Source organism: Lepus europaeus, chromosome 2 (assembly GCF_033115175.1).
Source record: "Lepus europaeus isolate LE1 chromosome 2, mLepTim1.pri, whole genome shotgun sequence".
NCBI classification, from domain to species: Eukaryota; Metazoa; Chordata; class Mammalia; order Lagomorpha; family Leporidae; genus Lepus; species Lepus europaeus.
This window is the reverse complement of record NC_084828.1, coordinates 580,481-603,604: the sequence shown is the minus strand read 5'-3', so window position 1 is coordinate 603,604 and position 23,124 is coordinate 580,481. Positions and strand designations below refer to the sequence as shown.

Below are 23,124 nucleotides of genomic sequence, written 5' to 3'. Positions count from 1 at the left end.
AACAAAAAAGATTTATTTATTTTAAAAAGATTTATTTATTTATATGAAAGAGTAACTTACAAGGAGAGTCAGAGGGAAGTTTTCCATCTACTTGTTTACTCCTCCAATGCCTGCAGCAGTCAGGCCAAAGCTTGGAGCCAGAAACTCCATTTGGGTCTCCTAAATGTGTGGTAGGAACCCAAGAACGTCAGCCATCCCTTGCTGCTTCCCATAGTGTGTACTAACAGGTAGCTGGATTGGAAGCTTGGCGCAGCTGGGACTCAGATTGGCAGCTGGGCATGTGGACATCCCAGCAGTGGCTTTATCTGTTGTGCTACAATGGCTCACTGCTCCTGTGACACTTTTTAAAAACTAGCTAGTTATTTTGTAGAAATCATGTCAGTTTGGTTTGTGGATAATTCCTCATGATTAAATTCACATCATTTTGGGGCTGGCACTATGGCACAGTGGGTTAAAGCCCTGGCCTGAAGTGCTGCTTCTAGTCCCGGCTGCTCCTCTTCCGATCCAGCTCTCTGCTATGGTCTGGGAAAGTGGTGGAGGATGGTTCACGTCCATGGGCCCCTGCACCCACGTGGGAGATCCGGAAGAAGCTCCTGGCTCCTGGCTTCAGATTGGTGCAGCTCCGGCCGTTGCAGTCATCTGGGGAGTGAACCAGCGGATGGAAGACCTCTCTCTCTGTCTCTACGTCTCTCTGTAACTCTGTCTTTCAAATAAATAAAAAATAAATCTTAAAAAAAAATAACTAAATAAAATTCACATCATTTCTTTTGGCAAAGAATGCTGTAGAAGTGATGACGTTTTCTGTTCAGTGCTTTACCTGAGGGCCCCTGGTGGTGGTATTTGACACAGCTCTTTACAGACGGTGCTAACATTATGTCTTAATTACGGTTATGCCTGCCAGGTTCCTTCCTGATAGAAAGTTTGGTTTTCCTTTTGTAGTTAACAAACACATTGTGTAGACTTAGAATTCTGCAAAAATCTCGTTTCTCATCATATTTTCTTCCATCAGTTTTAGCTTTCATTTCTTGCCTGAATAATTATTACGGTTGTGTTCACCAAGTGATGACTTTTTATTTCTATCATTCTAGCCACATAAATTAATTGGCATTCTACTGTAAGGAAAAGCTATTGCTTCTCTCCAGTTTATTCAATTATTATACTGTGGTCTCATACTGGACTCAGTGTGGCATTCCTTTTCTTCTGTTGGTTTTACTCCATCATATCAATGTTTATTTTGTTGCTGAAATACATAGGTTTGGCCCTTGAGACCTCCTTTGAGTTGGCTTGTATATTCTTTCAGTGTGCCGCAGTTGTTTTTGAAGACCTCCTTACTTCCTGGAACCAAGATTTTCCAGGTTTATTTTGCCCTTTTCTGGCTGTGGCCTTGGAATCAACCATTTGTTTAAGAAGCTCTGATTCTTTTTTGTGGAGAATGGTGTTAAGAAGACAAGATCTGGCCGGCGCCGTGGCTCACTAGGCTAATCCTCCACCTGCGGCACCGGCACACCGGGTTCTAGTCCCGGTCGGGGCACCGGATTCTGTCCCTGTTGCCCCTCTTCCAGGCCAGCTCTCTGCTATGGCCCGGGAAGGCAGTGGAGGATGGCCCAAGTCCTTGGGCCCTGTACCCGCATGGGAGACCAGGAGAAGCACCTGGCTCCTGCCTTCGGATCAGTGCGGTGCGCCGGCCGTGGTGCGCCGGCTGCGGCGGCCATTGGAGGGTGAACCAACGGCAAAGGAAGACCTTTCTCTCTGTCTCTCTCTCTCTCACTGTCCACTCTGCCTGTCAAAGAGAAAAAAAAAAAAGCAAAAAAAAGACAAGATCTGAGTTCTATGTGTGCTTGTCTCAAATGTTAGCACACACAGGTCCATTTACTTGGGGTGTCGACAAGTAATCAGTCTCAAGCAACAGCTGCTAAAGGAAAGCTCTGTTTAGTTGTGACAAGGAAGGTATGGTTTCCTAGAGACACTGCCTCCTGGAGAAGCCATCTGCCAGAGCTGCTGTAGCAAGGGCTGTGGGAGAGTAGTGGAAGCAGCACAGACCTTCCTTCATTGTGTCCAGAAACCTCACCTGGACTGAGCCCTTGCAGCTTGTGTTTGGTGCAGGATAAGCTTTTCTGATACATGCTCTCACAAACAAACCCAAGCAGTAAATTCTTTGAGATTCTCTGCCTTGTTCTGTTTTTGTTTTTTGTTTTTTTTTTAATTTTTAAAAGATTTTTATTTATTTTTATTTATTTGAGAGGTAGAGTTACAGACAGAGAAAGGGAGAGATAGAGAGAAAGGTCTTCTTTCCATTGGTTCACTCCCCAGATGGCTGCAATGGCTGGAGCTGTGCCCATCTGAAGCCAGGAGCCAGAAGCTTCTTCCGGGTCTCCCCTGCAGATGCAGGGGCCCAGGGGCTTGGGCCATCCTCCACTGTTTTCCTAGGCCATTAGCAGAGAGCTGGACCAGAAGAGGAGCAGCTGGGACCCTACATGGGATGCCGGTGCCGCAGGTGGAGGATTAACCTACTGCACCATGGTGCCGGCCCCTGCCTTGTTCTGATACTCCCTTTTTGCAACAGTTCTGCACTCATGGTTATATTGCTGGGGTGTCTTTGTTTGTAAGCTCTTTGAATAGACAGAGCTAGTAAATACATATTCACATACGTGTTATCTATTTCTTTATTTATTTGCATGAATATAAAAGCAATGAGTTTACACTGATACTTTTAATTCTAAGCCAATAACGGAATTCATTTTAGCTTTCCCACTTTTCTTATTTTGAACTCCTTTTAGTGATAGAAACGTGGCTGTCTTAATAATACTTACTTATTTGGACATTCCTTAAATACAAACTAATTTCAAAATTTCTAGCCCACACCCCTGTAAAAAACAAATTTACTAACAAGTAAAATATTTGTGTACAGTTTTTTTTTTGTTTTTTGTCTTTATTTTTAATGTTTATGGGAGTGAGTATTGTAGTGCAATGGATTAAAACGCTGCCTATGACACCCACATCCCATATTGAAGTGACTGGGATTGAGTCCTGCCTCTGCCTCCCACCCAGCTTCCTGCTAATGTGCCTGGGAGGCAGAAGATGTTGGCTTAGGTACTGAGTCCCTGCCACCCATGCGGGAGACATGAATGGAGTTCCTGATTACCTGGCTCTGCCTGGTGCATCCTAGGCAGACCTCATCCTCATGAGGTCTCAGGCATGTACAGAATGAACCAGTGACAAAAGACTTGTTGTCTCTTTGTCACTTTGCATTTCAAATAAATAAAAAATGAAATAAACATTAAAAAATTGCTCACGTGAAGACAAAGTTATTTAAAATATTTATTTGAAAGGCAGAGAGGCAGAAAGAAATGAGCATGAGGACACTTGAGTTCATTGGAGTGCTTCGATCCAGTGGTTCACTCCCTAAATGCCTGCAACAGCTGGAACTGGGCCTGGCTGAATCCAGGAGCCAGAAACCTCACCTGGTCTCCGTTATAGGTGGTAGGGACTCCAGTCCTTGAGCCATCATCTGATGCTTCTCAGGATGTGCATTAGCAGGGAGCTGGTTCTGGGACTTGAACCTGGCACTCCAGTATGGACTGTGGACATTCCAAGTGGTGATTTAACCTGCTGTCCTCTCCCATGGAAGTTTAATACCACAGATGTATTTTCATCTGTCTATTTCCTATATAAAATTATGTTAAGAATGACGAGACATTTTTAACTTCAAGCTGAAGAAAGCTATTAATGAGAACCTGAACACGTTTTTACATAAAAGTGAACTTAAGGGGCATGACAGAAACTTGCTCCAGTTAGCCTCCTGGAGGCTCAAAGTCCAAGACCAGTGTCTCAGCAGGGCTGCTTCTACTGAGGCCTCTCCCTGCCCGCAGACGGCTGCCTTCACTGTGTTCTCTCCCATGGTGTCTCTTCCTGCTCTTGCAAGTTTGGGGCCCACCCTATGACCCCGTCTAACCTTAATTCCCTCCCAGAGGCCGTGTCTCCAGATGCAGTCACAGTGGCTGTGAAGGCACCAGACAGTGAACATCGGTGCAAATATTCAGTCCATGTTAGGCATCCGTAGTAGGAGGGCAGATGTGTGGCTCTGAAAGTTGTGTTTAGAGAAAGGTATTGAAGTTTGACTTGAGAGGAGGCAGGAACGGGGTGGAAGGATCTTTGAGTTTTGAGAGTGTAAGTAAAATAATTACCTTTTTCTTTTAAAGGACAGAATATATTTGCCTGTGGATCAGAATCAGTTTGAAATTAAGAATGCCCAGGCCAGAATAACTGAGTTGGAAGCAAAACTTCTGAGTAGGGAAGAAACTATTGACAGACTTGGTCTGGAAGTGAAGGACCTGCAGGATCAACTGGCACAGCGTTCCGGATCTGTTCCTTGCCAGCAGGTTTGTTGCTAACTCACAGATATCTGATTTATTCAGAGAAAATGTCGATTTTTCATGTAAAATGTGAAGGCTGGGATCACCTTCTGAGTTACATGGTTTGTTTGGATATGTCTGAGTTGGTGCTTTCCCCTCCTCTTGTTAGTAGTGATTATACTATTTTATTTATTAAAGATTTCTTTTTTATTTGACAGATAGAGTTAGACAGTGAGAGAGAGAGACAGAAAGGTTTTCCCTCCGTTGGTTCACCCCCCAAATGGGCGCCATGGCTGGTGCTGTGCTGATCTGAAGCCAGGAGCCAGGTGCTTCCTCCTGGTCTCCCACGTGGGTGCAGGGGCCCAAGCACTTGGGCCATCCTCTGCTGCTCTCCTGGGCCACAGCAGAGAGCTGGACCAGAAGAGGAGCAACCGGGACTAGAACCCGGCACCCATATGGGATGCTGGCGCCACAGGTGGAGGATTAACCCAGTGAGCCATGATGCCGGCCTAAAGATTTTTTTATTTAGGGGCCGCCTGCAGTGCCAGCATCCCATATGGGCACTGATTTGAGTCCTGGCTGCTCCACTTCCGATCCAGCTCTCTGTTATGGCCTGGGAAAGCAGTAGAAGATGGCCCAAGTCCTTGGGCCCCTGCACCTGCGTGGGAGATCCTTGCTCCTGGCTTTGGATCAGTGCAGCTCCAGCCATTGTGGTCAACTGGGGAGTGAACCAGTGGATGGAAGGCCTCTCTGTCTCTCCTTCTGTTTCTATGTAACTGTGACTTTCAAATAAATAAATACATAAATAAATTTTTTTTTAAGGATTTATTTATTTAAAAGAGTTATTAAGGGAGGGTGTGAGACAGGTTCATTCCCTAGATGGCTGGGGTTGGGCCAAGCTGAAGCCAGGAGCCTGGAATTCCATCCTAGTCTCCCTTGTGGGTGGCAGGGTCCTAAAGACTTTGGCTTTTCCAGGTTCGTTAGGAGGGAGGTGGATCAGATGTGGAGCAGCTGGGACTCAAAACTGGTGCTCATATGGGATGCTGGTATGGTACAAGGCAGCTTAATCTCACTGAGTCATGCCAGCCCCGTGTACTGTCTATTTAAAGATGAGGGCAAGATGAAGGTGTCTGCTTAATTGAGTAGATCATGAAAGAAACATTAAAGGCGGAGAAACAAGACCATACCCAGCACAATAGTTGGGATTCCTTGAGCCACCTGTGCTTGGTGTCTGTGTTGGGGGTTCAGGTCCAGCAGGGCTAGTGGGGCGTGAATGTGCTGATTCCTGGGAAGGCCCTCTGGACCTGGGTGAAGGTCTGGACATGGGTGACAGTGGTGCCTGGCAAGGAGCCCAGTGCCCAGAGTCCTCCACCTGCAGCTCTCATTCCCTTGTTAGTGGAGGGAATGGCTGCTGTGACCATTGATCTGATTTTCTCAGATTAAGGGAGTATAGTTAATTCTGAATTGGCTAAATGGGTTGAAGGGTCAGAGGGACCAGTAGTGCAGAACTTTCCCTAGTTGATTTTGGAGTCAGTTATAGTTTGGGTAGGTTTGCCTTTCTCCTCAGCTCAGCTCAGTCTAACACTGAAATAAAGTTGCATTTTGTGCCTGCTGGTGGGGGGTGGGCTAGAGGGAGCTGGGCAGACAGGGCAGTAATGAGTCAGGTTACAGTGTTGTTAGTGGGCAGACTGGGTCAGATTACTGTGTTGTTAGTGTCACTTCAGAATGCCAGGTGTCTGAAAGGCTCAGAGAGGGCCTTGCGCTGTGGTACACAGTGAGCTCCCATTGCTTGTGACGCTGGCATCTCATGTTGGAGCACTGGTTTGAATCCCAGCTGTTTTACTTGCACTCCAGCTTCTTGCTGATGTGTTTGAGAAAGGAGCAGAAAATGGCTCAAGTGCTTGGGCCGCTGCCACCCACATAAGACACTTGGGTGGAGTTCCTGGCCCAGTCCTGGCCTTTGCAGCCATTGGGGATTAAACCCTCTCTGTCACTCCTTCTTTCAGATAAATAAAATAAAAAGAGATCTTCCATCCACTGGTTCACTCCCTAAATGACCACAATGGCGAGGGGTAGGCCAGGCCAAAGCCAGGAGCCTGGAACCCTGTCCTGGTCTCCCACAAAGGTGGCAGAGTTCCAGCTGCTTGGGCCATCTTCCATTGCTTTCTCAAGCAATGAGAAATTAGCAGTTAGCTAATTAGCAATTAGCTGATTTCTCAGGCAGTTATCGGGGAGCTGGATTGGAAGTGGAGCAGCTGGGACTTGAACCTATGTGCATATGGGATGCTGGTGTCACAGGTGGCAGCTTAAATCTGTTCCACAACACCCACCCCCCTAAAATAAATTTTAAAAGAAAACAACTCGAGTGATCCATTCCTTTATGGTACAAATGTTCATGTTATTTTCTATTCGTGTATCCATTGCTTGGTAGGATACTAGGCAGTGATATGTACGATAGGGTGATAAATCTTGTTTTTCCTTTGATAATAAAAAGAAATGGAATAATTACAAATAAATTGAAGATTGTTTATTTGAAAGGCAGGGTGACAGACAGAGGGAGGAACAGAGATCTTCCATCCACTGATTGACTCCTCAAATGCCTGCAGTAAGCCATGGGGATGCCAGGCTGAGCCAGGATTCAGGAGCTCTGTCTGGGCATCTACTGCCCGCCAAGTGCAGTAGCCGGCAGCTGGATTGGATGCATTGAAGAGTTAGGACTTAACCAGGCACCCTGATAGGGGATGTGGGCTTCCCAAATGGCAGATTAACCTGCTGCACCGTAATACCAGCCCCTCCATTTTTATTTAGAATAATCATGACTTGTTATGACTTGTTTTTACTCCCCCCCCCCCTTTTTTTTTTTAAGATTTATTGATTCATTTGAAAGAGTTACAGAGAGAGATCTTGCATTCTCTGATTCACTCCCCTGATAGGTACAAGGGTTGGGACTGGGCCAGTCCAAAACCAGGAACTAGGAGCTTCATCTGGGTCTCCTGTGGGTAGTGCAGTCCCAAGCACCTGGACCATCTTCCACTGCCTTTCTTAGGCCACCAGCAGAAAGCTGGATCAGGGTGGAGCAGCCGGACATGAACCTGTGTCTGTATGGGATAACGGCATTGCAGGCGGCCGCTTGATCTGCTGTGCCACGATGCCAGCCCAGCTTGTAGTCTTCTTTTATTGTAGTATTGTTACAGGGAAAACTGCAAAGAAGAAGGTGACCTGGGTTCTTCTCTCACATAGAAGGAGAATTTCCGTTCAGACAAGGCAGTGAGCAAAGCAAGATTTATTTAAGTCAGAAACCTTCTACCACAGCAGCCACAGAGGGAGCTCCAAGAGAGGAGTAGCCCTTGTTTTTACTTTCTATTTGTGTTTTAGACTCGGTTGAGTGTATTCTACACATCCCATTTAATCTTTTTTATTTTTTAAGATTTATTTATTTATTTGAAAGTCATGGGGCCGGCACTGTGGCACAGTGGGTTAATGCCCTGGCACAAAGCGCCCGCATCCCCTGTGGGCACCGATTCGAGGCCTGACTGCTCCAGTTCTGATTCAGCTCTCTGCCATGGCCTGGGAAGGCAGTAGAGGATGGCCCAAGTCCTTGGGTCCCACACCGTGGGAGACTCAGAGGAAGTTCCGGCCGTTTCAGTCAGTTGGGAAGTGAACCATCTGATGGAAGACTTCCCTCTCTCTCTCTCTCTGCCTCACCTTTCTCTCTGTAACTTTCAAATAAATAAATAAACCTTAAAAAAAAAAGTCATTAGCAGGGAGCTGGATCAGAACGGAGCACTGGGACTTGAACTGGCACTCCACTGTGCCATGCCAGCCCCACTCCTCCATTTTTGTAAAACTTATTTATTTGAAAGGCAGAATTACAGAGAGAGAGAAGGAGAGACAGAGAAAGAGAAAGAGGTCTTCCATTAGTGGTTCACAACTCAAATGGCCATAACAACTGAGGCTGGGCCAGGCCGGAACCAGTAGCCAGGGGCTCAAGGACTTGGGCCATCCTCTGCTGCTTTCCTGGGTGGATTAGCAGGGAGCTGGATCAGAAATGGAGCAGCTTGGACTGAACTGGCACCTGTATGGGATGCAGATGCTGTAGGCCATGACTTTACCTGCTACACTACAGCACTGCACTCCCCCAACCATGTCCCCCCCTTTCTTTTTTTAAAGATTTATTTATTTTACTTGAAAGAGTTACACAGAGAGAAAAGGAGAGGCAGAGAGAGAGAGAGGTCTTCCATTCACTGGTCCACTCCCTAGTTGGCTGCAATAGCCGGAACTGCGCTGATCCGGAGCCAGGAGCCAAGAGCTTCCTCTGGGTTTTCCACATGGTTTCAGGGGCCCAAGGGCTTTGGCCATCTTCTGTTGCTTTCCCAGGTCATAGCAGAGAGCTGGATAGGAAGTGGAGCAGTCAGGATTCGAACCGGTGACCATATGGGATGCCGGCACTGCAGGCAGCAGCATTACCTGCTATGCCACAGTGCTGGCCCCATCCGTTTTTTTTTTTTTTTTTTTTTTTAACCAGGAGATTGAGTTCATTAAAAATTATTTGCTGAGCCCTTGCTATGTGCAGGCACTGTTCTTTGTGCTGGGAATATATTGTATTGACTAGGAACAAATCCGTGTCTGCATTGTGCTTAAACTCAGAGGAAGGTTGCAAGACTAAACAAAATAAGTAAATTGTGACGTTAGAATGGGATCAGGACTACAGTGACCCAGAACAGAGCAGTTGTGCGGACAGTGATGTGCTTTGTGAGCAGCTGTGTGACATGATCTTATCAGGAAATTTTTCAAAACCAGGAAAGAACAAATAGTTTCTTTGTTAGAAAGCCTGTATATCCATACATGATGAAAGAAAATATGTAGTGCTTATTGGAATTTTCAAGAAAGACATTTAAAGGGATTTAAAAACATAAGAGTAGAACTGAAAATGGGAAAGGCTGATCTTAGACGGTAGCAACGCAGTGCAGGGTTCTCAGGGCAGCAGCTTCCGGACTGTGGCCACACTGCCGTGCACGGTGGATCTGAGGAGTCCTGTCAGCTGAAGAGGGCTGAAAGGGGCAGACAATGTGGAAGACTTCAGTAGCCTTTTTTTTTTTTTTTTTTAAGATTTATTTATTTATTCAAAAGGCAGAGTTACGGAGAGGAAGAAGCAGAGAGAGAAAGGTCTCCATCCACTCTGGCTGAAGTGAAAAAGCCCAGTCTTCAGTGAGATTCAGGGCACATTCAGTTTTCCTGGTTGAATTCCCAGTTTTCTGTTTGGCTTCCGCCCTTTTTTCAGCAGTCTTCTGTGTTTGGTGGCACACAAGGCTGTGCTTCCTGTAAGTTCCTTGAACTGACCAGAAGAACAGCATGGGCTCCACATCTGCCATAAATGATTTCCCTTCTGGAAGCATCCGCAGGATCCCACCATGTAGCTTTGCATCCAAATTCTTGTTCCAGTGGTAGACTGAAGGGATACAGCGGCTGTCACCATGTCAATACAACCTATTCCTTTTCCTGGACAGCAAGTACCATTGCCTTGGGTCCCTCCTTGGCGTAGTATTTGCCCAGGCAGCGCTCAATTTACAGAGCCAGCCTTTGATGTGAGAGATGGAAAGAAGCTGATGGCGTCCTGCCCCTCCTCACTGACCCTGTCCATGTGGTCTGGTATCTGCAGGTGCTGCTTGGGGACACTGGGGAGCTGGCATTCCACAGGGCCCTGTCCTGGTGCTGCTGCACACGTTGCCTGCTTCCTCGCCCAGGAAGTTGCCAGGGTGGCAGGAGTTGACCTCGTGCAGGCAAGACACAATGCACTCCAGAGTGATTTTCTCCAGATCCCCCCTCATGATGTATCCCAGGGGCATGTGCCCACGTCAGGGCTCCCCAGCATGCACCCAGAGAGGAGGAGACCTTCCTGAGCATGAAGCAGAGGTGTGGGAGAGCATGGCTCCCGGTTCAGCAGTGTATGGGCCATGGTCCCCAAGCCAGGAGCTACAGCTGCACAAGGGACAAGGGAAGGTTGCCTGCAAGTCAGGAGAGGTGGATCTCCGTGAGGGCCAGCAGGAACTGGGGCTACACCACCCAGCAGAGGACTGGCCCAGTGAGGAGGTGGAGGCCTTTGAGATGAGAGCCGCTGCAGCAGTGGCTGGCAGCCCGAAAGCATTACAGAGAAGGAGGGAGAGAGAAAGACCTTCCGTCCTCTGGTTTACTCCCCAGATGGCCTCAATGGCTAGGGCTGGGACAGGCAGAAGCCAGAAGCTTCATCTGGGTCTTACACGTGGGTGGCAGAGGCCCAAACACTTGGGCCATTTTCCAGTGTTTTCCCAGGTCATTAGCAGGGAGCTGGAAGTAGAGCAGCTGGGATATGAACTGGTGCCCATATTGGATGCCAGCGTTAACAGGCAGTGGCTTTACCTGTTAAGCCACAATTCTGGCCCTAAGAAACAGATATTTTATTAATGTTTTATCTCATTATTCAGTTGTCTTCATTGGGGTGGATGGATTAAGTTACCTCTTGGGATTCTCACATCCCTTATTGGAGGGCCTGCTTGATTCCTGGCTGCTTACTTCTGATTCAGCTTGCTGCTGCTGCACCAGGAAGGCAGTAGATGTTGGCCCAGGTGCTTGGGTTCTCACCACTACGTGAGACACCTGGGTGGCATTCCTGGCTCTTGGCTTGGGCCTGGCCCAGCATTGGCAGTTGCAGCCATTTGGGAAGTGAACCAGCAGGTGATCTCTGTCTCTCCCTTTCTCTTGCTCTGGGTCACTTTTCCTTTCATATAAAAATTTAAAAAATCAGTTGTGGGTCTGGTGCTGTGGTGCAGCCGATTAAACTGCTTCCTGTAGCACTGGCATCTCCTGTGGGTGCTGGTTCAATTCCTGGCTGCTCCACTTCCAATCCAGCTCCCTGCTGGGAAAGTGGCATAGGGTGGTCTAAGTTCTTGGGCCCCTGCCACCCATGCAGGAAACCAAGAGGAAGCATTTAACATGTTATTTCCTCATTTGAAAGGGGGAGAGAGAGAATCTCCTATCCAGTGGTTCACCTCCCAATTGCCCATATTAGCCAGGCTTGGGCCATGTCAAAGCTAGAATGAGAACTAAAGCCAGGTCACCCTGTGGGTGGCAAGAACCCAACTACCTGAGCCACCACTGCAGGCTTCCTGGGTGCACATTAGCAAGAAGCTGGAATAAGAAGGCAGTGTTGGGACTTGAACCCAAGCATTCCACTGTGGGATGTGGGTGTCCCAAGTGCCATCTCAACTCCTACAGCAGATGCCTGTCCCAGCCAGCTGTTAGGTGGCTTCTGATGAGTGGATTGAATGGCATCAGGTGCATGTGGGTGAGAGAGAAGGAGAAGTTGCAGTGCTTTCCAACATATGTGTGCTTTGTCTTCAGAAGTATACTTTGGTATACTCATTAACTCTTGGGTAAGAACTGATGACTTCTAGCATAAGTGCTGTTCTTTAATAACCTAATACATTGTTTATCTAGACATGTAGAGTGTTGATTTTCTTTAGAAATAAGAAAAGTGGTGGGAAGCACATGCCAGGAACAGGAATCCCTGAGGCTGTGGAAGCTCAGTGGGTTTCTTGGTTGTGCTGTCCCTGTAGTGCCTACCTCGGAGTCAGGCCCGGTATGGAGCCCAGGCAGGTCTGGCTTCTTGTGAGAGCAGAAATGTGAGTGGGTTTGCCGTGTAATAAAATTTACGTCTTCCTGTTGAATTGATCCCTTAATCATTATATAGTGCTCTTCTTTGTTTCTTTCAACAGTTTTTGTGTTAAAATCTATTTTGTCTGATATTAAGATGGGTACACCAGCTTGTTGGTTTCTGTTGGTGTGGAATATCTTTTTCCATCCGTTCACTTTCAGTCTGCATGCATCTTTGTTGGTGAGATGTGTTTCTTGTAGGCATCAAATAGATGGGTTTTATTTTGTGTCTTTTAATTGAGGCCGTTTACATTCAAGGTGACTATTGATAAGTAATGACTTTGCTCTGCCATTTTTCCAAAAATATTCCTATTTTTTACTTTGAATTTCCTTTGAACTTTTTTTTTTTTTTTTTTTTTTTACTTTTTGACAGGCAGAGTGGACAGTGAGAGAGAGAGAGACAGAGAGAAAGGTCTTCCTTTTGCCATTGGTTCACCCTCCAATGGCCGCCGCGGCCGATGTGCTGCGGCTGGCGCACCGCACTGTTCCGATGGCAGGAGTTAGTTGCTTATCCTGGTCTCCCATGGGGTGCAGGGCCCAAGGACTTGGGCCATCCTCCACTGCACTCCCTGGCCACAGCAGAGAGCTGGCCTGGAAGAGGGGCAACCGGGACAGAATCCGGCACCCCGACCGGGACTAGAACCCAGTGTGCCGGCGCCACAAGGCAGAGGATTAGCCTGTTGAGCCACAGCGCCGGCCTCCTTTGAACTTTTATGGAGAGATTTTCTTCCTTCTTTTGTAGTGATCACCATGTTTCTGTGTTTCTGTGTGCAGCACATCCTTAAGCATCTTTTGTAGGGCTGGACGGGTGGTGACAAATTCTTTTAATTTCTGTTTTTTAAGAAAGGTCTTTACTTCATTCACAAATGAGAGCTTTGCAGGGTATAATATTCTGGGATGACAGTTTTTTACTCTTAAGACTTGAACTGTATCTCGCCATTCTCTCCTAGGCTGTAGGGTTTCTGATGAGAAGTCCACTGTGAGTCTAATTGGAGATCCTCTGAGAGTAGTTTGGCGTCTCTCTCATGCACATTTTGGAATCTTTTCTATGTTTCACTGTGGTGTTTGATTACAATGTATTGTGGCAAGGATCTTTTCTGGTCATGTCTATTGGGTGTTCTGTGTGCTTCTTGTACTTAGACGTCCCTCTCTTTAAAGCTGGGAAGTTTTCTGCTTTTATTTCACTAAATAGGCCTTCTAATCCCTTGGCTCTATGCCTTCAGGAACTCCTAGAACCCATATGTTGGGTCATTTGATAGTATCTTGTAGATTCCCAACAGTGTTTTTTAGTTTTCTAATTTTCTCTTCTTGCCTTTGGTTTGACTGTATACTTTCCACAATTTGCTTTCCAAGTCCTATATTCTCTCTTCTGCCTCACTGATTCTGTTTTTAAGGCTTTCCCCGGCATTTTTTTTTTTTTTTTTTGTTTGAAAGTGGACTTAATTGGGGAACGTTAATGAAAAAATTCAAATTCATGAAATTTAAATAAGACAGTAAAATTAGACCTTGCAGCTCGAGTGATTGCTATAGTTATCACAAAATAGGGTAAAGACTAAGTTACTGCCCAAGGCAGGGAACACTCATGATCAGAAGTAAGCCCAATGATGAGTTTGCAGCAGGGAGAAAGGGGGGCAGGGTCCACTGCATTTTTTGTTTGCTCTATTGAAGTCTTCATTTCATTTTGATTTCTCTTTAATATCTCAATTTCATGGGAGACATTTTCCTTCATATCCTGTATGGATGTCAGTAGTTGGTGTATTTGCTTCTGATTACTTCTGTGTAATCTTATGGATCAGTTTTTTGAATTCCATTTCTTACATTTCTTCTGTCTCATTGTCTTCACAATCCAGTATTGAAGTGTCTTGTTCTTTTCGGGGAATCATGTTATCTTCCTTATTCTTGTTTCTTGAGTTGGTGCATTTGTTGTTCAGCATTTGTGGCGATATTCTTTTTTTTTTTTTGCTGTAGTGACTTTTATCTTTGTACTATGACTTTGTAGATAAGTGGACTGTCTGCTTTCAGTGAATCTCTAGAGGCTTGTAGTGTATGTGGCCAGAGAGCTCTCTTCAGTTCTCTAGGGTTAAGGTCGTGCTTAGGGGCCAGCTCTGCGCTGTAGTGGGTAAGGCTGCCGCCTGTAGTGCCGGGGTCCCATGTGGGCGCCAGTTCGAGTCCTGGCTGCTCCAGTTCTAATCTGGCTCTCTACTGTGGCCTGGGAAGGCAGTAGAGGATGGCCCAAGCCCTTGGGCCCCTGCACCCCTATGGGAGACCTAGAGGAAACTCCTGGCTCCTGGCTTCGGATTGGCAGAGCTCTGGCCATTGAGGCCAATTGTGGGGTGAACTAGCGGATGGAAGACCTCTCTCTCTCTCTGCCTCTCTTCTCTGTGTAACTCTTTCAGATAAATAGATAAATCTTTAAAAAGAAAAAAAGGATGTGCCTAAAGTAACACACCCAGATTCAGTGTAGTAAATCTTCTTTCTCTTTTGTAATAAGAAGGGAGATTTTTTCTGCTCAGCTGAGCTCCTCTCCTCAGTGGAGACCAGTGCCTGAGCGCTAGCCCCAGTGGGTGTAATATTCGTCTGCTCTGTCCCAAGGACCACACAAAGGATCTGTGCAGTGTAAGCTCAGATTCCCCAGCAGTGTCTCTCACCAGGTAACCAGGGAACCCTGAGCTATGGAGTCTCCCACAGCGACTGCTCAAAGTCCCAGCCATGCTGTGAGTCCTCCCACACACTCTCGGGTTTCTTCACAATCCCAGTACAGAAGCCTCACGGTCACAAGCTCCTAGCCCTCTTTAGTTCTCACTAGAGTCAGGAGTCTCCACTCCGCTGGTTGCTGGGGGCACAGACACAAACTAGTGCAGCTGTTACGTATGTCCAAAATGGTGCCTGCTCTATTGGCTTGCTACAGTACTTGGTTTTTTAATTTTTTAAAAATTTTTATTTGACAGATAGAGTTAGATGGGGAGAGAGAGAGAGTGAGAGAGAGAGAGAGAGAGAATGGTCTTCCATTCATTGGTTTACCCCCAAAATGGCCGCCACGGCTGGAGCTATGCCAATCCGAAGCCAGGAGCCAGGTGCTTCTTCTGGTCTCCCACGCGTGTGCACGTGCCCAAGCATTTAGGCCATCCTCCACTGCCTCGCGGGCCACAGCAGAGGGCTGGACTGGAAGAGGGGCAACCGGGACTAGAACCTGGCGTCCATATGGGATGCCGGCGCCACAGGCAGAGGATTAACCCAGTGAGCCATGGCGCTGGCCCCGTTGTTACAGTGCTTGTTTTTTTTTTTTGACAGGCAGAGTGGATAGTGAGAGAGACAGAGAGAAAGGTCTTCCTTTTTTGCCGTTGGTTCACCCTCCAATGGCCGCTGCGGCCGGCGCATCTTGCTGATCCGAAGCCAGGAGCCAGGTGCTTCTCCTGGTCTCCCATGAGGGTGCAGGGCCCAAGGACTTGGGCCATCCTCCACTGCCTTCCCGGGCCATAGCAGAGAGCTGGCCTGGAAGAGGGGCAACCGGGATAGAATCCGGCGCCCTGACCTGGACTAGAACCCGGTGTGCCGGCGCCACAAGGCAGAGGATTAATCAGTTAAGCCACGGCGCCGGCTGTTACAGTACTTGTAACAGGCTTGTAATGTGATGGTGATCCGGGAGAGAGAAACAGGTCCGTCCCATGCTTTTTTTTTTTTTCCCCCTCCTCTAGTTTGGCTGGTACACTTTACCCCATACAGTTCCAAGCCAGGTTCCCTCTAGGCTTGTCCTGTAGCTTTTTCGCCGGTGGATTGGGCTGCTGGAGTCTGGTTTCACCTCACTTTCTTTTTTTATTTATTTGACAGGTAGAGTTATAGACAGAGAGAGAGGCAGAGAGAAAGGTCTTCCTTCCGTTGCTTCATCCCCAAAATGGCCGCCATGGCCTAACCTGTACCATTCTGAAGCCGGGAGCCAGGTGCCTCCTCCCGGTCTCCCATGCAGGTACAGGGGCCCAAGCTCTTGGGCCATCCTCCACTGCCCCCCCAGGCCATAGCAGAGAGCTGGACTGGAAGAGGAGCAGCCTGGACTAGAACCGGTGCCAGCCCCTCACTTCACTTTCTAACACTGTTGCGTGGACTCTTGGCTGCTGGAGTCCTGAGCCGAGGGCTCCTATGCCCTCCACATAGGTCCACCATGTCCCTCTAATTTTGGTAGAGTTTTCTCTGCCATTTTCTTCCTAACTCTTCCTTGAGACTACACTCTTTCCACTTTTTTTTTTTTAAGATTTTATTTTTATTTATTTGAGAGGTAGAGTTACAGACAGTGTAACAGAAAGAGAAGGAGAGGCAGAGAGAGAGAGGTCTTCCATCTGATGGTTCACTTCCCAAATGACCACAATGGCTGGAGCTGTGTGGATCTGAAGCCAGGAGCCAGGAGTTTTCTCTGGGTCTCCCACGTGGGTGCAAGTGCCCCAAGGACTTGGGCCATCCTCCACTGCTTTCCCAGGACATTGCAGAGAGCTGGATCAGAAGTTGGAGCAGCTGGGACTTGAACCAGCACCCATATGGGATGCTGATGCCACAGATGGAGGACCAACCTACTGTGCCATAGCACTGGCCCCTCCACTTTTTTTTTTTTTGACAGGCAGAGTTAGTGAGAGAGAGAGACAGAGAGAAAGGTCTTCCTTCTGTTGGTTCACTCCCCAAATGGCCACTACGGCCAGCGCGCTGCACCAATTCGAAGCCGGGAGCCAGGTACTTTCTCCTGGTCTCCCATGTAGGTGCAGGGCCCAAGGACTTGGGCCATCCTCTACTGCCTTCCCGGGACACAGCAGAGAGCTGGACTGGAAGAGGGGCAACCGGGACAGAATCCGGCGCCCCAACCGGGGCTAGAACCCGGGGTGCTGGTGATGCAGGTGGAGGATTAGCCTAGTGAGCCGCGGCACCGGCCCCTCCACTTTTTTAAAGCTGTCTTCTCCTGGGCTATAGCAGTAAGCTCCCTCCCTATTCCGCCATCTTGGAACCCAGTTCTAGAGTATTTTATTTTATCAGTGAATTTTTAAAAAATTCTGCCTCTACTTACTTTGAAGTAACAATATACACAGTTTCTAAATAGTAGGCTGATGAATTACAACATATACATTTAATTTATCTAAGTCTAAATTTAGTCAACAGCTTCTTTCTCCTCTTAGATAAGGAGGTTAATTAAACTCTGTTTATACCTCCCTCAACTGAAGTGTTTGTATGGTGGTTTTATTTTATTTATTTATTTATTTTTTTAGACAGGCAGAGTGGACAGTGAAAGAGAGAGAGACAGAGAGAAAGGTCTTCCTTTTGCCATTGGTTCACCCTCGAATGGCCGCCGCGGCCGGCGTGCTGCGGCCAGCGCACCGTGCTGATCCGATGGCAGGAGCCAGGTGCTTATCCTGGTCTCCCATGGGGTGCAGGGCCCAAGGACTTGGACCATCCTCCACTGCACTCCCTGGCCACAGCAGAGAGCTGGCCTGGAAGAGGGGCAACCGGGACAGAATCCGGCACCCCGACCGGGACTAGAACCCAGTGTGCCGGCACCGCAAGGTGGAGGATTAGCCTGTTGAGCCATGGCGCCGGCCTGTATGGTGGTTTTAAATATCTTCTGTTGAGAATAATTTTTAACCGTACAGTCTGTCCATCTTTGTGGCTACCTATCTGTTGCTTTTTTAAGTAAGCCTTTTATTTTGGCATATTTAATGGATTTATAGAGCAGAGTTCACAGTTCTGCCTTCCCTTACGCAGCGCCGCTGGTGTCAGCGTCTGCACACGGCCGGGTGCATTGGTTGGAACTGCTGTATTAGTGTTTGCTGCAAAGGTTTCCTTTGGATTTCACCTGTATCTCCAGGATGCCATCCGTTCTCCAGTGGTCATTTCCCCTCTCTCTCCCACATTTCTGCTGCTTGGCACTCTGTCTCTCCTTGTTTTTGATGACCTTGACGGTTCTTCCTCAGCTGGGGTGTGTCCCTCCAGGCGGGGTGTGCTGCCTCACCTGCGGTTCCATTGTTCTCTCCTGCCTGCACTCAGTGCAGCCTTCACTCAGGCCGGACGTGAGCAGTGGCTGCCTGTGAAGGTCTATGCAGAGCTGTTCTGTGAGGAAGGCTCGTCTCTTCCCTCCAGTACTTAGTTGATTTAACCATATTTTTGCATACATATGACCTCAGTGTATTTTTGACCTTAGTTATCATACCAGATGACGTTATTTATTTTATTGCCCCATTGTTCCAGCCCTGGCCAGTGTGAGTGGTTCTGGGATGGTTCCTGGGTCCTGTGACACACCCTGAGCCTAATGAGCACATCCTGACTTTCAGGTACTACATGGTGCTCCGGGCTCCTCCTAATCCGGGCAGCCCTGGAGCCTTTTATTGGATTTGTCTCAGAAGCCAGGATCTGGGGCTTTGTGTGCTCACTGCTCCTTAGGTGTCGCTGCCTCTAGGCCGTCTTAGTGGACTGCACTAGGAAACGTGCCTGTGTGGACTGTTGTGTGCATGCACATTTGTCTGTGTGTTAGAATCAACATGAGTGAGTCCTGAAATCCCAAACAAATTCAACATTACATGCTTGATTCCTCTCCCTGATGCATCTGTAATCTCTTTCTTGGAGCGTGAGACATCTGGCTTCTGTCTCTACTGGTTATTTACTTATTTCTTCAACTCTAGTATAAGTGTAGAGCAGTTTCAGAATTAACTAACCCATATCTGCATGAGAAACCAACTTATGTAGTATAGTGTTTGTTTATATCTTTGTCTTTAGCTTCCAATCTAAATGTGTCTTCCATTGTGGCAAGCACCTTTCATCTTCACCCCTCAGTGTCTTGGCTGATCTATGTTTCTCCATGAGTGGTCACACTCATTGGCCACACGTTAATCACTTCCTGGGATTCCCCTCACATGCTGGTCAAATCAAAAAATATTTGTGGGGGCCAGTGCTGTGGCGCAGCGGGTTAACGCCCTGGCCTGAAGGGCCGGCATCTCATATGGGCACCGGTTCTAGTCCCAGCTGCTCCACTTCCCATCCAGCTCTCTGCTATGGCCTGGGAAAGCAGTGGAAGATGGCCCAAGTGCTTGGGGCCCTGCACCCACGTGGGAGACCCAGAAGAAGCTCTTGGCTCCTGGCTTTGGATCGGCTCAACTCCTGCCACTGGAGCCATTTGGGGAGTGAATAAACCAGTGGATGGAAGGCCTCTCCCTCTGTCTTTCTTCTCTCTGTAACTCTGCCTCTCAGGTAAATAAATGAATCTAAAAAGAAGAACAATATTTAAGAAAAATACTTGCATACCTTTAAGTTCATTCTTTGTAATGCAGAGTTGCATAGAGTCATGTGCCCACCACCCAGATCCATCCAGAACAGTCCAGTTCCTAAAAGTTCCTGAGTGTCTATAATCAACCACTCCCCTACCCAGCCCCTGCTACCAGTTGTCTGTTTTCTGTTGTATGGATTATCTCTTCTCCAGGTTGCATTCTACAGTATTGTAGCCTTTTGCGTGACATAGCAAAGCTAAGTTGAAGATTCATGTAGATTTTCTTTTTTTTTTTTTTAATTTTTTTTTTCTTTTTTTTTTTTTTTGACAGGCAGAGTGGATAGTGAGAGAGAGAGACAGAGGGAATGGTCTTCCTTTTTGCCGTTGGTTCACCCTCCAATGGCCGCTGCGGTCTGCGCATCGCGCTGATCCGAAGCCAGGAGCCAGGTGCTTCTCCTGGTCTCCCATGCGGGTGCAGGGCCCAAGGACTTGGGCCATCCTCCACTGCCTTCCCGGGCCATAGCAGAGAGCTGGCCTGGAAGAGGGGCAACCGGGATAGAGTCCGGCACCCCAACCGGGACTAAAACCCGGTGTGCCGGCGCCGCAAGGCGGAGGATTAGCCTGTTAAGCCATAGCGTTGGCCTTTTGTAAAGTTTTTAAAATTTATTTGAAAGTCAGAGTTACACAGAGAGAGGAGAGGGAGAGAGAGAGAGAGCGAGTCTTCCATCGATGTTTCACTCCTCAGTTGGCTGCAACGGCCGGAGCTGGGCCGATCCAAAGCCAAGAGTCAGGAGCTTCTTCCGGGTCTCCCACACGGGTGCAGGGGCCCAAGCACTTGGGCCATCTTCCAGTGCTTTTCCAGGCCATAGCAGAGAGCTGGATCGGAAGAGGAACAGCCAGGTCTCGAACCAGTGCCAATATGGGATGCCAGCGCTTCATGTTATGGATTTAACCTACTGTGCCACAGCGCTGGCCCCTGTTTTATTATTTTTTAGAAAAACATTTGTTTTATTTGAAAGGCAGAGTTAGAGAGGGAGTGAGAGACAGATCTTCCACTAGGTTATTCCTCAAATGTCCACAAATGGGGCTGGTCCAGGCTGAGGCCAGGACCAGCGTTCCTATGGGATATGGGCATCGTAGCTGGCAGCTTAACCCCCTGCACCATGTTGCTGGCCTCCTGAATTTAGTTTTTATTTGTCAATTTTGGTGGGTTAGGTTTTTTTTTCTGACAGGCAGAGTGGATAGTGAGAGAGAGAGACAGAGAGAAAGGTCTATCCTTTTGCCGTTGGTTCACCCTCCAATGGCCGCTGTGGCCGGCGTGCTGCAGCCGGCGCACCGCGCTGATCTGAAGCCAGCAGCCAGGTGCTTCTCCTGGTCTCCCATGGGGTGCAGGGCCCAAGGACTTGGGCCATCCTCCACTGCACTCCCGGGCCACAGCAGAGAGCTGGCCTGGAAGAGGGGCAACCGGAACAGAATCCGGTGCCCTGACCAGGACTAGAACCCGGTGTGCCGGCGCCACAAGGCGGAGGATTAGCCTGTTGAGCCGTGGCGCCAGCCGGTGGGTTAGGTTTAGTGTTTCCTTTATTATTCTTCCTCTTCATTCTTTCCTTGGGATTACACCTTTAATATTTCCTGTGAAAACTTTCTCGAGGCAAGTATTCCCAGGTTTTGTTCTCCCAACTGTATTTTTATTTCTTTTCATTTGTCCCAGGTGCTGCCAGAGTACCGAGGAGTTCAAGTGAGAATGAAAGGATCATATGAGGTGGCCATGGGTGGTGGTCTGCTGAGTCTTGGGGCAGGGTTGCAGGACTGCACCTGACATGCCACAGGGGCCGCAAAGGGGGCAGATGACAGTAGCAGGGGCCCTGCCATTCTCAGCACATTGCCTGACCCTTGAACAGTGAGGTTCCCAGGGAACCTGCCCCCACTTTCTGTCTACTGTGACCATGCCAAGTCCCTCTTCACCCTCAGAGCCCCCAGTTTCAGCAGGAAGCTTGAGTTCAGTTTCCATCATTTTGAGTCTGCAATGCTGTGTGGACAGATGGGTCCTCTGGGCTGCAGAGGGTTCTGGTTCTGGCTGCTACATGGCAGGTGCAGGGATGTGGCTCCCGCAGAAACTGGGTGGAAATGTGGGCTGAGCAGGGCTGCTGGGTTGTTCATCCTCAGGTGCAGGCTGCAGCTGTTCTTCAGTGCAGCTGTTGCAGGCTGGGTGTTACAGCGCAGGGTGTGCGTCCCTGTGACCTCTGTGACAGGCCAAGTGTGGCTTGCCAGCTTTGACTCATTCACTGACTATAAAGTGATGTTTGACATTTGCATCTTCAGGTTGGTTTAGCTTCTATGGGACCTGCCTCTTCCAGGTGTTTTTTTATTTTTTTAAATTTTATTTATTTTTATTTATTTATTTTTTTGACAGGCAGAGTGGACAGTGAGAGAGAGAGACAGAGAGAAAGGTCTATCCTTTTGCCGTTGGTTCACCCTCCAATGGCCGCCGCGGTAGGCGCGCTGCGGCCGGCGCACCGCGCTGATCCGATGGCAGGAGCCAGGTGCTTCTCCTGGTCTCCCATGGGGTGCAGGGCCCAAGGACTTGGACCATCCTCCACTGCACTCCCTGGCCACAGCAGAGAGCTGGCCTGGAAGAGGGGCAACCGGGACAGGATCGGTGCCCCGACTGGGACTAGAACCCGGTGTGCCGGCGCCACAAGGCGGAGGATTAGCCTAGTGAGCCGCGGCGCCGGCCAATGTTTTTTTATTTTTTGAAAGGCAGAGATAAGAAGAGAGAGAGGGGGTAGAGAGATGGAGAGATTTTTCCATCCACTGGTTTACTCCCCAAATGGCCACAATGGCCATGGCTGGATCAGGCCAAGGCCAGGCTCCAGAAGTCTCTTCCAGGTCTTTCAAGTGAGTTCAGGGGTCCAAGCCATCTTCTACTGCTTTCCCAGGCACATTAGTAGGGAGCTGGATCAGAAGTAGAGCATCTTGGACTTGAACCAGCACCCACATAGGATGCTGGTGTCACACGCGATATGTAGCTTTACTCGCCGTGACAGAATGCCAACCCCTCTTCCAGGTATTGGACTGTGAGTGGGAGGGAGGTCATGTGCCTGTCTAGTGTCAGCATAGCTGCAAGTTGGGATGGAGGCGGAGTCTGCAGCTTCCCTCTCTGGGTTCCTAACTTTACACTACTTACTTAAGCCACTTGCCGACACAAGTTGAATATTTTCCCATTATTATGTTTAAAAATGATACATAGTTCATATAACACAAAATTCATAACTTCAAAGTTTGTACCTGAGTGTTTTTAAGACACTCACAGTGTTACTCTTACCCAGTTTCAGACGTTTTCATTATTCCAAAAAGGAGCCCTGTTCCCATTGGCAGCCACTCCCCTTCCCCTCCTCTCCTCAGCCCCACAGAACAGTCTTCCTCGATGTTTCTCCTCAGTGTTACTCACTGTGTGGCCTTCTGTGGCGAACCTCTGGGGTCAGTGTGTCTCCGGGGTATCCTCCATGTTTTTTAATGGCTGAATAGCATCCCATTGTGTGGATACAGTTGACCTCTGTCCGAAGAGTCAACCAACCACAGATTGAAGGTTTTTGGGAAAAAAAAATCTGTACAGAATAGGTAGTTTCTTGTCATGGTTCTCTCAGTAATACAGTGTAACAGTTCAGTATTGTAACTGCCTGGAGGTCACTCAGAGGACCTGGGAATCACAGCAAATACTGTGCCAGTTTATATGAACAACTTGAGCATCTGTGGACTTTGCTGTTTGGGAAGGGGGTCCTGAAACCAAAGCCCGCAGACGCAGAGACTGCTGGGTTACACACTTTGTTTTCCATTCACCCATCACTGAGG

General features: G+C 48.2%; 1 protein-coding gene across 6 annotated transcripts in view; it reads left to right on the top strand.

The window, feature by feature from the left end:
• The window catches only part of PCNT (pericentrin), a 150,837-nt gene that overhangs the window by 6,699 nt on the left and 121,014 nt on the right, over positions 1 to 23,124 (top strand). For all 6 annotated transcript variants that reach the window (XM_062204173.1, XM_062204190.1, XM_062204156.1 and 3 more), the window contains exon 3: positions 4,200 to 4,379. In XM_062204173.1, the coding sequence (XP_062060157.1) occupies positions 4,200 to 4,379 (180 nt within the window). The remainder of the gene's footprint in view (positions 1 to 4,199; positions 4,380 to 23,124) is intronic.